This window comes from Motacilla alba, chromosome 20 (assembly GCF_015832195.1).
Source record: "Motacilla alba alba isolate MOTALB_02 chromosome 20, Motacilla_alba_V1.0_pri, whole genome shotgun sequence".
Lineage (NCBI taxonomy): Eukaryota > Metazoa > Chordata > Aves > Passeriformes > Motacillidae > Motacilla > Motacilla alba.
In genome coordinates, this window is record NC_052035.1 from 1,366,933 (window position 1) to 1,381,615 (window position 14,683).

The following is a 14,683-nucleotide window of genomic DNA, read 5'->3' on the forward strand; positions in this document are numbered from 1 at the left end:
ACCACACTGGGGACTGAGCCAGTGTCCTCTCTGGGGACAATACTGTGCTCTGGGTGGTGGCTCCCTGACACACCTGCAATACCTGGGGCTCTGCTGGTGGCACAGAGTGGGAGTGGAGCTCCCAGCAGACACAAGAACAGCCACCGGGGTCTCTCTGGAAGCAGGGGAACACAGCTGGCTGCCCCCTTGTTTTGAGCTGGCTCTGGCAACTCCCAGGGGTAAGATTTCAGTGGAAGCAAGGCCCTGGGTTTTGGATAGCTTCAGTCTCAGCATCATCCATGCACCCTAAGAATTTGTCAGACTGCCAAGAGCACAAGCAGGGAAAGAAACCACTACAAGCCATCAGCAAGGCCCTGTCCCTTTCCTACCAGATGATGCAGCTCAGATTCCCCAAAAGGCCATCCCTCCTTTCCAGCTCACCAGGGACATCTCCTCAGAACCCAGCCATGCTGAAAACAAGTGTTCAGCAACTGTCACCTGTGAAAGGCTCCATGTGAAGTGTAAAAGACCACGGGCTCAGCAGCAGGACCAAGCAAAGGACACAGAGCATCCTGCAGCACGGCCACAGCGGGAACGTCACCGTGCTGCTGGCAGGGGACACCAGGTCACTGCTGCCAGGGACACCTAGTACCTCCACGTGCTCATCCTGCACGTCAGCTAAAGGCCTCGTGAGGGCCAAGAACAAAGCACTGCTAAAATCCAGCCACTTTTGGAACAGCAGGTAGGAAATAACTCATAGGAAGAGAGTTTCAGGAGAACATCTGCACCATGAGGCAGCTCAGCCACGCCTAGCAGCACATGAGGGCAGAGCTGGGGCTCCCCATGGGGCTGGCACTGCCCATGGAACAGCTTGCCTGGGCACAGTCTGCAGGAGGGGCAGAGATGGCCCTCAAGGGCACCAGGATGCACTCCAGGCCCAGGGAGGGGGCTGCCTGTCCGTGACCCCTCCAGCCAGGATCCATGGAGGAAACATCAGGAAATGTGAGCCTCCCCCCATGCAGGGCACTGGGGGAATGTTTGGAGCAGTTGCACCCAAAATGCAAACCTAGTGACTGATACTGGAGAAGGGGAAATGGGGGGCAGAGGGGAGCAGAGCCAGAGGGAGGGAAGGGAAGATAACATTAGAGGAGAAAAAGAAAGGAGGAAAACCAGCTACTAGTGGAAGAGCTCCCCCAAGGAAATGAGAAGTCAGTGAAATCCCCCAGCAGAAAAATGCCATTCCCAGCTGCTGCTTTCTCTGCCAGGTACCAAAGGAAGCAGAGGTCCCTCGGCACAGTGCTGCAGGCCCTGCCCTCACTGCAGCCCCCCACCTGCCCCTGCCCCAGGCTCTGCCAAGATTCCCTCTGCCCCCAAAAACCTCCAGGAGCCTGCAGGGAAGCACCAGGAAGCTGTGCTATGGTACAGCCCATGGGCCCCCCAAGAGAATACCCCACTCCTGAGGGCAGGAAAGTACTAGCTCCTTGCAGTGCCAGGACATCCACAGAGATGGGCAGCAAGGGCAGCCTCCTCCTCTGGTGCCGAGGAATCCTTGGCAAGGACTCTGCCCTGGCCAGGCAGCCCCACTGGGCAGCAGGGTCTGCAGGAGACCTGACCCCCAGCCCCCTCCAGCACAAGCCTCTCCCATAGCTCCTTACCCTGCACCAGCTGCTCTCCAGCTCCCTTCCTCCACTCCTGCCTCCAGTGCAGCTTTTGTTCCTTCCCAGTCCATGGAACTGGGAACAGAGCCCATCAGTGGCTGCCAGGAGCAGCACCTGCCCCAGGGTTGTTCCCAGGTGGGTGTGACCCGTGGCAGCAGCATCCCCCCTGACTGGGAGGCCCCCTGGGCTGCTGGGCAGCCCTGCTGGTGTCTGGCCCTCAGTCCCTCTGCACTCCCTCCTGCCGTCCCACAGCCACGCTCAGCCAGGACACCGCTCACTTTCCTGAGGGTGCAGCAGCTTCTCTCCTGCTCCTACCCTGCTGTCCCACTGCTGAAACCATTCTCAGCCAGGACAAGGATGGACAGCTTGTGGGCACATGTACAAATCTCCTCAGCAAAGCCCTCTCATCCCTCTTCTCTGGCTGCAAACCAGAGTCCTTCGGAGGAGATCTTCCCTGAGCAAGGGGGATGATTTTCTTCAGGCTCCTCTTCTGAGTTAAGGCCCAAGATAAATGTATATCAAAAAGTCTGACCTCTGGAACGTTTTCATCCATGACAGGACCTCTTCACCAGTCAGGAAAACCCCAAAGTTTCAGATTTATTTCCAAACCAGCTTCTTCTTCCTTCTCCTCAGACTCTTGAGAAGAGCACAGCCCAGCTCAAGGGACATCCAGCTCCTCCTTGGTGTGATGTGAACTCTGCTCTGGGCACAGTTCTGGAGGGCTCTGGCCTCAGCTCACAGCTCACGGCAGCCCTTTTGTCTCCAGAGCCTGAGGGCTCTGGGGGATGCTTGGAGCAAATCTCTGGATACTGGGGCACATCCCCCAGGGAAGCAGGGAACTCCTGAGCTTTGGAGGTCAGTGGGCTGGAGGATGGAGCCACAGCAAAGCTGCCTCCAAAGAGATGATGCTGGGAAGGCTGTGTCCAGAGACCAGCCTTGACCTCCCAAGGAATAAGTGACTTTCATACTTCCTGCCCTCCCTCCCTCCCCATGCATCTGCTGTAGGGACAGGAGCAACTGGGAAGGCCATTCCTACTGTGGCCTAGGGAGCACAAGAGACAGAAAGGAAAGAAGACAGCAAGGAGCAGAAACAGCCTCTGCTCCTGCCAACAGGGGCCACAGCCTCAGAGAGCCCCGGGCACGTGGGGGGGGGTCTCTCCCCTGGGCATCCTTCAGTGCCCCTGCTACCCTTCTCTGCCCTTGCCCTGCTCTGAGGGAGACCCAGCTCACCTGACAGGAAAGCATAGCCTCAGGCAAGGATAATGAGGGAATCAAATGTTGGGAAAAAACAGCGGCCTGGAGAGGCTCCTGGCACTGCCCAATCCAGTGTTCCTGTCCCCCAGCAGGAGTGGGGCCAGAGGGCTGGAAGTGACAGACCACACAACCCCAATGGGCCTGCAGCCCATGGGCACCAGGGCACCTTCTGGCAGTGATGAGAGCTCCAGACTCTGCAGATGTGTTGTCCTTGTGCCATCACCCCCTGGGGGCCATGAATCTCTCAGGGAGACCACAGGCTCTGGCCTGTGGGGATACATGGGGACATGTCAGGGCCAAGTCTCAGTTACAGATGCCTGGAAAGAAACCACTGGTGAGGCCACCTTAGCACCTGCACCCCAGCTCAGGCTGGGCATGCTGAGGGCAAGACTGACTCAGGAGATGTATGTGCACCTCACACCTGCTGTTTCTGTCCTCCAGCTCCCAAATACTGGAATGGGGAGGGTGCCAACATGGACCAGGAGATGCTGCTGCTCTGTTGAAGGTGCCATATCCTTGCTGAAGCCCAGACTGTGCCCAAGCCCTCCCTGACCCCCATCCTGCCTCCTGGGGATTGCTTCAGCAGGTTCAGGCTCCTGCCCATGCTAGTGACTTCTGCATGGTCTAAGGGACATCCACATGGAGCAAGAGTGTGCCCAGCCTGTCCCCCACCCCTCTGCCTCTCCCTGGGGTGCTCAGGTAGGACAAGTGTCCCAGCACCACATGTCCCTGGGGCCAACCATGCCAGAACCAAAGCTCAAACCCCAGCATGCTTTTGCTCAGTGAAGGCACCACTCTTGGCTGTCCCTTCCCTTGAGCTAAACCCACACACAGGGGCTGCTGAGAGCTCACAACCCTCACACTGATGGAGCGTGACCTGGCTGTGCACAGGTCCAAGGATGCCTCCAAGGATGCCCTTTGTCAGGGTGCCTGGGTCTAGGGAACTCCAGCTGCAGCCAGGACAGGCTGAGGCTGCTGGAACAGCCACTCAGGTGTCCAGGCCATCGGGTCACCCCTGCCTTGGGACCCTCAGTACTGGGCTCCAGCATGGCCCCACACCAGCACTGGGAATTCTCTCCAGGAAAACATCTCAAGAGTCTAGCACGAACAGCCAGGGGAGAGGTTTCACCAACAGCCCTGTCTGGGAGGGGTCCTGCCTATCACCAGAAAGGGCACCCACCCATGGGCAGCTCTGCTCAGAGGGAACAAGACCCTCAGCAGGCTGGGGACCCCCATGGTGGGAGTGAGAGGTGGGGGAGAAAGGGGATGGTGACAACCTCAGGAGAGGAGACAAGGCTTTTCTGTGTGAAAGACTCCATGCTTAGGGAAGCTCCATGCTCAGATGCAAAATCGTCTAAGGTGTCCTCTTCCATCATCTGTGCCAGCACGGAAACCCCAGCACCCACAGAGAGAGAGAGGGAGACAGAGACAGAGAGACAGAGACAAAGAGAGACAGAGAGAGAGAGAGAGAGAGAAAGGGAGAATTTGAGAAGGAATGAAGGAACAAAGGGTGGGCAGATGGGTGAGCGGATGGATGAATGGAAGGATGGATAGATAGATGGACAGAGGTCACAGCTGTGCCAGCTCTAGATGCTCCATTCACATCTCTGCACTTGATATAGTCCATGCTAAAAGCAATGTGGGGGAAAGCCCCTCTTCCTCTTCCCAGCCGAGTGCTTTGTGAGGGGCCATGGCCCCCCTGCAGGCCTGATCTCCGGGCAGTGCTGGGGCCCACTGGGAACATGGGCACATCCCAAATTCCCTGCAGAGCCCGTGCCCTTTCCATGACAGGGGACAACCAGGGCAGAGCAGCCCCACGTGTGGCACCCACTCTCCTGGAGCCTCGTCCCCTGCTGCGGGCACAGCACTGGCTCAGAGCCACGCCGAGAGACAGCAGGCAGGGAAGGTCCCTGGCAGAGACAGGGCATCCAGGCTGGCAGGGGAACACTCCTGTGACATGCTGCCTGCACTGAGCCCAGCAGGGACCCAGGCCACAGAGCCCAGCTGTGCCACATCCACACCCCTCCAGCACCAGAGGCTCTGTCCTGGCACCCCAGTTCCAGCACTCTCCTGTTGCCCCCATGGTCCCAGTGCAAAGCCAGTGTGCAGAATGCCCAGAAGGGAGGATGTGGCTGTGGGATCCAGTGTGGCACCACTCATCTTGTACCTTCTCCCACCACCCAGGTTCCACTGCTGAGAGCACCACGGGGCACTCCTGCACACCCCCACGCAGGAGCTGCACTGGCCCTGCCCCACAGGTTGCTCCTGAGAAAAGAGAGCAAAACCCCACCCCATGGGCCACCAGAGCCACAGCCCACTCTCAGGGAGTCCCAAAACCCCTCCAGACAAGGGCTGCTCAGTCTCCTGCAGTGCCCCAGGGAGACCACCCCTCCCAACAGCAGTAAAAATGGTTCAACATCCCTGTCCCCAGCACGTCACTCCCACTGAGCTCCCTCAGGGCAGCACAGGAGCTGAAGGACTCCTCCCCAACAGATCTTGATCCTCTCTGGAAGAGAAGCAGCAGAACAAACCTCAGTGGCCTTTTCAGGGGTTCCCTTTGGTGTTTCATCCTCGTGCTTGGGTGAGGAAGAGGCTGGTGAGGAAGGCAGCCTCCTGTCCCGGTCCCTGTGAACCAGTTTGCTGTTGGGCTCCTTCAGGGTCCGCTTCAGCTCATTGATGCTGGCCTGATGCTTCAGCAAAACATCCTCTGGCTTGTCTAAAAACTTGGGAAGGAGAGAGGAAGAAAGCAATGGTTAAAGCAGCAGCCCAGTCCAAAGGGATGAGCAGGGGCACCGGGAGGGTTGGTGTCACACTGGGCTGGAATTTAGGGTCTCAGGAGCCAAATGAGGAGCGTAATGGAGCACCACGGTCTGCAGGTCTCACTGTAGGAGAGGGAGCAGCTCTTTCACTGCACGCAGCAGCAGAACGTGTGTAGCAAGTGAAGGGCACAGCATGGCCTGGTGGCATCTCCAGGGCTCTGTGTCCTCCTGGCTTGGACATGCTAAAGCTTCCTGAAGGGGAGAGCTGGCTCTCTCTTGGGATCAGCAAGGAATGGGGCCCTGCTGGAAACACCAGCAGCCTCTGCTGTTGTCTGGTGCCAGGCACAAAGGGAGCCCAGGCTCTGTCTCAGAAAGGCATTTCCAGCAGAGCTCCTCCAGAGCAGGCTCTGACAAAGGGGTGGAGGTCCAGGGCTGGGCAGGAATGTCCAGCATGGATCCAAGACTGGATCCCTGTGGATCAGCCCAGGGTGGGGTGGGTCTGATCTGCTGTGGAGAGAGGACAGCCCAGAGCGCTCAGGGGAGAGAGGTCAGTGTCAGAGCGTGGCTCGGTGAGGGCACAGCGCCGGGGTGCCCCCTCCTCCCGCCGCAGAGGTGGGCAAACCGGCTCCCAGGAGGAACCTAGCTTCTGCCTCCAACCCAAGCCCAAAGCTCTCCTGAGGTTCAAAAGGAGGCCCCCAACACCTCCCTGGTACCTGCTCGGCAACAGAGCAGAGACCCGTGAGAGTCCCAGGAAAAGCCCCACCAAATTTTCCAGACGCAGAGGATTCAGCAGAATCAGGAAAAGTCCCACCCTGGCCCCGCATGTCCGAGCTGAGGGGGGCTCGGGTGTGCCCACCTCTGGGCTGGGCGCAGCACATGCACATGCAGTGGGCAAGCGATGAGGTGGGCGGGGTCGGGGCCGGCGCCCACCCCCGGTGAGGCTGCACAGGGAGCCTGGGTGGTGCCGGCGTGGCCAGCCCCATTCCCTGGCAGTGCTTGCTCCCATTGGCAGCTCCAGCTGGGATCTCTGCTCACTGAGGGGATCCCCCAGGGAGCACCCCTGGATCTGAGGCCAGGATGAATCCTTCCTGATGGGGCCACCACAGGCACAATTTGTGCAGGGAGGGTTCAGCCTCCCTCTCTGCTCAGCCCCTCTCAGGGTGGGCAGGTACAGGTCTGGTGTGAGTGCAGGCCCCCCCAGGCAGCTCAGAGCCTCTTGACCCCTGTGGGGTGGGATGGCAGCCACAGCGCTTGGGGAGCCCCAGCCCATCTCTCTGGGGGAGCAGGAGAGCTGGGCAGGGGGGGATGAGGCAGTTTGGGTCAGGCAGGAGCAGAGCGTGGGTCAGGTGTCAGCAGGAGGATGGGACCAGCTCCACGGAAGAGGAGACACAAAGTGAGGACATGGCGGGGTCAGGAACACGAGCAGAAGCCACGTCATCCCAATGGGCCAGGGGCTCTCCTGCCCTTGGGAGGGCTCTTGCTCACAGGCACGATCAGGACCACCTTACTTAGTGGGATAGAAGATGCCACAGCTGATCCCCAGCTGTCTGAACCTCGGGCTCCTCCAGCACCCAACCCCCAGCCCGGCGCATCTTGTATTCCAGTAAATAGGGTGACAGACGGACTTGTTTTGGGAAGGATGGACAATATGATGGACCAATGAGGACTAAGATACTCCAGAGAGAGAATACCTCCTGCTTGTGCCTGGGGGTTGTTTCGTGTTCCGACTGGCAGCAAAGAGAGGGTTAAAAGTAACCAGCAGGGTCAGTTGAGGGCACTTGTCACAAACACCACAGTTGATAGTCTGGTAGGGACCCCCCTCCCCTCCCAGCATGGGGCTGAAATGGGCTGGGACAGCCCAGGGACCAGGGCAGGAGGGGGTGGGCTGTGCCCAGGCAGTGGTGGGCACCAATATGCTCAGCCTGTCCCTATCCCTGTCCCAGAACTGGGCTGCTCCCAGATCCAGCCTTGCCTGGAGATGAGCCTTGAGACCACCTGGAGGGCTCTGGGGAATCCAAGTTAATCTGAACCCCTGTGACAGCTCCACTTCCACTGGTGGGGCCAAGAGCCACATCCCAAGGGTCCCACCCGCCTGGGGCACAGCTGACACTGACAGGGCTGCAGGGACCCTGCCCCAAGGTGACCCTTCCGGCCTGCAGCCCAGCCCTGCTGCCTGTGCCCGGGCCCTGCCTGCCTACCCCTCCACCCCCACCCTCTTCTGCCCACCTCGGCTGTACCTTCAGCTCCTTGATCTTCGTTGGGGTGGTCACCTCCTCATCCTCCGTCTCAGAGCGTCTCCTGCTGCCAAACTCACCGTCCTCATCCTGCTTCTCACCCTCAGGCCCGGCGTCGTGGTTCTCACTGACAGAGGCTGGGCGCGAGAACTCTGCCCATGGGGGACAGTCGGGTCACCACAGCCCTGCCACCCTGCTCGTGCCTCAGCCCCCTGCCCCTGCCAGCTCTGACAGCTGGGTCACTGCAGCCCTGCCACCCTGCCCCTGCCCCAGCCCCCCTGCCCCTGTCAGCTCACACCTGGGGCAGGTGGTTCCAGGGGTCCCAGGGCACAGAGGAAGGGGTGATGTGTCCTTGAGCTGCCTGACCCCAGCCCTGCCATGTCCCCCTGTTCACACACAGTCTGAGCTACCCCTAGGGGTAGGGAACAGCCCCTATTAGCCACGGGGATGAGGCTGGGGACACCCTCCAGAAGGGAGCCTGATGCCGTTGTGACCCAGCCCAGCGAGGCTGGGCAGCTTCCCCTGCTCCTGCCAGAGGAGCAGTGTTCCCCTGTCTCCCTGTACCTCCGTCCAGGCTGCGGGACATGGTGTAGCGTTTGCTGGAGGAGCGCTCGAAGAAGGGCGCGGGGCGGTCGATGAGGGCGCTGGCCTGGCGCGTCTGCGCCTGCGTGCGCCCGCTGTACCGAAACTTGGAGCCCATCACCAGGAAGCCTTTGGGGGGTGGCTCTGGGGACACCAGCCTAGGGGTCACAGGGGTGGGATGGTGTCAGTGAGCCCCAGTCAGGCCCCCTGGCACTGCTCCCCGTGTGCACCCACTGCAGCAGAAGCAGGAATGCGTCTGCCTCCAGGAAAAGAGGACTGGAGAAGGTCTAGAGAAGGTGCCTCACCTGAAGAAGGTGTGATGCTCTATGCAGACCTTCCAGAGCCTCTTGGCTGAGCGGTGGTTGGGCAGCTTGAAGCCAATGGTGCTCTCAAACTGTTCGTACTTGGGGGAGACAGAGACAGGCTGTTACTGGCACATCCTGCCCCGGGGGACATGCCAGGTTCCCCTGGCAGGAGCTGTGACCATGTAAAAGACCCTCAAAAATCTTTTTCAAATCCATGCTGGGATGATCCATGCCCAGCAGTGTGATGGGATACACCCCACACCTCTGGCCACTTTCCTCAGCTGTAAAAGGCTTTTCAGTGCAAAATAAATTTCCTCAAGAAAAAAAACCAAACTTTTACAACTGTTTTGGTCTGAGGGCATCCCTCCCAGGTGTGCTATCCTTGCCCTCCAGCCTGCTGGAACACGTGGGTAGAAATGCATTTTACCAGCATAAATGAGTGGAAATAAAGTCTGAAAATGAATGAAAAAAACCTTGTGAAGATGTGACAAAAATGGCCCTTAACCCCCACTCCTGGGCAAGTTCCCTATACCAGCAGGGTCATGATGTCTGTCAGGAATGGGATCCTGGGGTCCTTCAGCTGTTGAAGTCACAAGAGAACACAAAAGAAAATCCATGCCACAGGAAATATGCTCTCTTGGTCAGTATGATCATAAATGTGGGATCCTTGGAGCAGAGGCCAGAGCCAGGTGAGGAAATCCTCACCATCAGCCCCAATCCCTCAGGACAGGTACCCAGGGGCTGCACCAGCACCAGGCACCCACCTCCCCCGGGCGGATCTTGATGTAGAAGTTGCTCCTCTTGTAGGAAATCTTGAGGATCTTGGGCCAGGCGAAGCGGTTGATGCGCAGCCGGTCCCTGTAGATGAGGAGGCCGTTGGCACAGACGCCCAGCATGATGTCAATGCCCTCTGAGTCCTAGAGGAGACAAGGAGAGAGGAAGGGACAGGTCAGCAGCTCGGCAAGAGCCAGCCTGGCCAGAAGTGCCACATCCCTCCTGCAGAGTGCTGCAGGGGCCTGGCTGGCAAAGGGAACAGTGAACACTAGGCTGCTGGAGTTTGATCTCTGGAGCTTCTCTGGTGCCACCCAAAGCCATGCCAGGAGCCTTCCTTGCGGGAGGAAGGTGGGCAGGAGCAGGCTGGGAAGGGGCAGCGCTCTGGCAGTCCCCAGCCCCGTACCTTGGCATGGTGCAGGTCCACCCCGTACATGGAGAGCTTCTTGGCGTTCTCCAGAAAGTGGATCTCTGCTTCCCCGGGGGTCATTCCCCTGCAGGGAGACAGAGAGGGGGATACGTGGCTGGGCGCCCCAGGGGCGTGGGGCAGCTGTCCGTGCTGTCCCCTCCCGGGGCTCACCGGTAGGTCTTGTGCAGCTCCATGATGCGCTCCTCCAGCTCCCGCGTCTGGTTGGGGGCGAAGCGCAGCTCGCTGACGTAGTTGCCCACGTGCTCCTCGGTGTCATGGTCACCCAGCTCGGCCTGGACGGCGTAGGAGCCCAGCAGGGCATGGGTGACGAAGGAGCAGGGCAGGCGCCCCGTGATGATGTCGGCACGGAGCTGCAGGCACAGGTAGTATCTGCAGGAGGGGCAGGTGGTCAGAGTGGGGCAGGGGAGTGAGCCGGGGTTCCCCAGGAACCAATCTGGTGCCCCCCCAGGGCAGGCTGGGGCTCTCCAGGAAGGAGACTTGTGCATCCCACAGCAGGCTGGGACTCCTTGGGAAGGAATCTGGAGCCCTCTGGAGCAGGCTGGGACTCCCTGGGAAGGAAGCCCATTGTCCTCACCTAGTGATGTCCTCTGTGAGCTGGGCAGGGTCTGGAGGGTAGAACTTCACAGTGAAGGCAAAGTTCCAGGGCCCACCTGGGGAGGGGAGAGAGCAGTTCAGGACAGCACCCATGGGGCTGCACACAGGGCACAGGAGCATCCATGTGTCTACTGAGGATCCTGCTGCTCCCTCCAAGCCTTGCACAGGGCAGCAACAAGGGGGCTCTAGAGGCTGCCAGGGGCACAGCCCTTGGGACTCCAGCACAGCTTTTGGGGAATCCTCCACAGAGAGCTGAGGACAGCAAAGCATCACAACTGCAGGAGCCACAAACTCAATGTCCCAGCAAAAGCCTCCTATGTCCCAGAAGGTGAAACCTTGCGCAACAGCTCTTCTGCCACCCCAGCAAGGCAATACCATGGCAAATGCACCCCAGGACCTGTCCCAGCAAGGACCCCCACTCTCCCCATCATCCCTGTCCCCCCTGCACGGGGCAGGTGGTGCCCAGAGCGGCACCAAGTCTCAGACAGCTCTCCAGTGGCACAGGCAGAGTTCTTTGTCCCCTCACCTCTCATGAGTAAGAGAAGAGGTAGGTAACAAACAGCTGAATGAGCAACAGTGTCCCTGTCCCCAGGCCAGCTGCCAAAGGTACCCTCCAGGGCAGGAGGGGAGGTGACCTGCCACAGGACAGCCACACTGAGCCATCCAGGAGCCCCATGGGACACCCCAGGGCTGAGGAGGACGGACCCTCCCCAGGCACTTACTGCGGATCTGCTTCTTGATCTCCTTGGAGGGGTCTAGCCAGTTCTGCAATGAGGAGACAGCAGGTCAGAGGGGCCCCCACCTTGGAGGGGTGGCTGCAGAGGGACCCCCCATGCTCACCTTCTGGCTGTCTGAATCACAGAAGGTGAGGCCGAAGTAGTCCTTCTCCAGGAGGTTGAGGTGCTCGCACACCATGTCAAAGAGCACCTGGCCTCGGGCATGTTTCTGTCAGAGACATGGACAGGCTGATGGTCAGCTGGTCCCTTGGGCTCCTGGGCACCCTCCAGGTGACCACCAAAACATGCTCTCACGCAGCGTGGGCTTCAGCACTTCCCAGCCTTGCAGCCCCAGGATCACCTGTGTGTGCCTAAAGTGGTGCCAAAGGGTGTCCCAGGGCTGCAGGCTTGGGCTCCTGGTGGCAGTGGTGGCTGAATCCCCAAGCACAGCATAACAAGAGCCACCAGGAGCCAGGAGCATGTGGAGTGATGGAGAGCACCCTTGGTGCAGCCACTGACAGGTGTGTGTCCCCTCTGTCCCATCCTGCAGCCACCAGTGGGTGCCTGTTGCCTCCCTTCCTCCCTCCCTGCAGCCACTGCTAGGTGTGTGTTGCCCCTGTCCCATCCTGCAGCCACTGCTAGGTACCTGAACTGCCAGGCAGAGCTCTATCCCCAGCCATTAAGCTTCTGACTTAGACACTGTTTTCTCTTGTGAGTAGCTGCCAAATTTGGTTTCACTGGGCTGATATCCCCTGCAAAGGTCATTCTTTCCAGATTTTTAACTAATTTTGAAATTTCAACTTAAACAGCTATTTCTGTTTGTGTTTTTCCCTAGGACAGAGGTACTACAAAGCTGTCCTAGGAAGAGTCCTGTCCTTCAGGACTCTCTGGACTGGGCAGGGTTACAGGGGTGTCCCCTCCTTGGTGCCAGCACAGGCCCCCAAATCTGGGACTCACCTCCACCTCACACTCATACTCGGACGCATCAAGCAGGGTCACCCTGCACAGGGCACTCTTCACTTTCTTGGTGGTTTTCTGGGGTGACTTCTGGGTTTTGCTGGGAGTTGTTTTGTCAGAGAGCCCGTCGGTCTCACTGTAGTCCTTGTCCTCCACGTCTGTGCCCTGGAGCAGGGATACACAGAGGGTTACCTGGCACCGCTGCCAAGGGACACAAGGGCAGAGGGGGAAAGCTCTGCACAGCAGAGCGGGGCAGCTGCTGACAGACAGTGCCCAGCCAAGGGCAGTTCCACCAACGCACACTGCCAGCATGGCCCAGCTCCCTCAAAAACGGACACCGGCGGTCAGTTCAGCACCCAAATCTCCCTGCCCAACTACCAGGGCAGCGGCTCACCTCCCCAGTAGCCCCACAGCCAACACCGGCTGCAGCCGGGACTCCCAGCCGGGCCCGGGGCAGCTCGGTGGGGACACGGCACCACTGCCCACGCCCGCGGGGCCAGCAGGGCCCCACCATTCCCACCGCTGCCACCCGGCGGCCTCGGCCCGTCCTGCTGGGAGGTGCGCGGGCAGCGGGGGCAGCGGCAGAGCCCGGCCGGCCCCGCCTGAGGGGCTCCTCTCGGGGCTGCCCCGGAGGCCCCAAGGGCCGGGCCCGCACCACGGCCAGCAGCGAGCGGCGGCACGGCCCGTCCCGTGCTGCTCCTGCCCGTCCCCTCCCACGTTCCCCGGCCGACACCCACTCACCGGCTCCATGTTTCGGGTGTCGGGCTGTGCCCCGAGCTTCTCATTGGGGTCGGTGTCGCGGCCGGCGGGGCTGGGCGCGGCCGTGGGGCCCTGTGCGGCCGCCTCCAGCTGCTGCTGCGGAGCGTCCTCCTGCGCGTTCCTCACCTCAGAGCCGGGGCCCGTCTCCGTTGTCATGACCGCCGGTCACCGCGCTGTCACCGCCGCCGGGGGAGAGACAGCAGGTGTCACCCGGGGCTGGGGATGCTGCCCGGGCAGCCGGCTGGGATGCCCTGGCTGCTCGGGGGAGGCTGGGACACGCTTGGGATGTGCCCATCTCTGCCTCACACGGATCCACTGCCAGAGCCCAGATCCCTGTCCACTCACAGATCCACTGCCAGAGCACAATCCCTGTCCACTCACAGATCCACTGCTAAAGCCCAGATCCCTGTCCACTCACAGATCCACTGCCAGAGCCCAGATCCCTCTCCACTCACAGATCCACTGCTAGAGCCCAGATCCCTGTCCACTCACAGATCCACTGCCAGAGCCCAGATCCCTGTCCACTCACAGATCCACTGCCAGAGCCCAGATCCCTGTCTACTCACAGATCCACTGCCAGAGCCCAGATCCCTGTCTGTGCCAAGAGCTGGCACAGCTCTTTGCAGCCCCTTTGCAAAGGGCTGGTGGCAGCAGCACAGGACACCAGGATTTCATACTCTGAGCTGGAGGGCAAGAGCCAGCAGTGGAGAGGGACACCAGTGGCAGGGACCCACCATGAACAGGGATGCACCTGGTCATGCAAAGCAGGCAGTGGGGCTGCTCTGACCCCCTGCTCCCACACCCCTGCACTGGCTGGAACCTTCACTCGCTGTTTTCTAGGAGTGGGAGGAAAAGGCAGGCTGTGAGTCAAGGGAAAGGCTGCAGTGACACAGGAAATGGCAAACACGGACAGCTCCACAGCTCGCATCCGGGCTGGCTGGTTTGCTCCCCTCTGGCCACCCCAGCAGCAGCAGCAGCAGCACGCTGGGTTCCCACGGCCAGCCTGGGACCCTGTGGATTCCTGCCTCCAACCCCAGCTGCCTGAAAAACAAACCCAGGGCCAGGAAGAGGGAGGGGAAGGCACTTTCCATGCCGAGATGCTCAGCAGTGTGTTTTTGGAACCTCTATGGTTTTGAAACATTTTTTGCCAACACAGCATGGGCTAGCAAGGTGTCCTGGGAGGGTCCATACTCCACAGGTCATGGAGCACCCTTTAGACCATCACCCACTCTCCACTCAGGCTGCTCAGGCCGTGCCAGCTCCCCACCAAGCCATGTCCAGCTGTGCAGCACCTGCTGGGATCATCTCCACCTGAGTCCAAGGGCTGTGGCTGCACAAGGTGGCTCAGATGGAGCATCTGTGACCCTGTGGTCACATCACCCACCCTGCCCACAGAGCAGCCACACCAGCAGCCCCAAGTAATGCCTGCAGATCCTAATCCAGTTCGAAACCCTGCTGTGGGAGGGACACCTTCCACTAGCCCAGGGTGCTCCAAGCCCTGCCCATCCTGGCCTTGGACACTTCCAGAGATTCAGGGGCAGCCACAGCTGCTCCGGGCACCCTGTGCCAGGGCCTCCCCACCCTCCCAGGGAAAAACTTCTCCTCAGCATCCCATCTAACCCGGCCCTCTGGCAGTGGGAAACCATTCCCTCTTGTCCTGTCTCTCTATCCCATGTCCAAAGTCC

General features: G+C 60.1%; 1 protein-coding gene across 14 annotated transcripts in view; it reads right to left on the reverse strand.

Annotated features, from left to right (window-relative positions):
• Positions 1 to 14,683, reverse strand: part of EPB41L1 (erythrocyte membrane protein band 4.1 like 1) — a 62,468-nt gene that overhangs the window by 14,050 nt on the left and 33,735 nt on the right. For 8 of the 14 annotated variants that reach the window (XM_038158932.1, XM_038158930.1, XM_038158931.1 and 5 more), the window contains 14 exons: positions 12,981 to 13,171; positions 12,240 to 12,404; positions 11,407 to 11,511; positions 11,289 to 11,331; positions 10,547 to 10,622; positions 10,123 to 10,341; positions 9,949 to 10,036; positions 9,536 to 9,688; positions 8,772 to 8,869; positions 8,449 to 8,624; positions 7,888 to 8,036; positions 7,342 to 7,377; positions 5,423 to 5,614; positions 4,169 to 4,267 (listed from right to left, as the gene is read on the reverse strand). In XM_038158932.1, the coding sequence (XP_038014860.1) occupies positions 4,169 to 4,267; positions 5,423 to 5,614; positions 7,342 to 7,377; positions 7,888 to 8,036; positions 8,449 to 8,624; positions 8,772 to 8,869; positions 9,536 to 9,688; positions 9,949 to 10,036; positions 10,123 to 10,341; positions 10,547 to 10,622; positions 11,289 to 11,331; positions 11,407 to 11,511; positions 12,240 to 12,404; positions 12,981 to 13,154 (1,773 nt within the window). In that variant the 5' untranslated portion in view covers positions 13,155 to 13,171. The remainder of the gene's footprint in view (positions 1 to 4,168; positions 4,268 to 5,422; positions 5,615 to 7,341; positions 7,378 to 7,887; positions 8,037 to 8,448; positions 8,625 to 8,771; positions 8,870 to 9,535; positions 9,689 to 9,948; positions 10,037 to 10,122; positions 10,342 to 10,546; positions 10,623 to 11,288; positions 11,332 to 11,406; positions 11,512 to 12,239; positions 12,405 to 12,980; positions 13,172 to 14,683) is intronic. The other 6 variants (XM_038158939.1, XM_038158938.1, XM_038158937.1 and 3 more) reach the window with 3 other exon arrangements.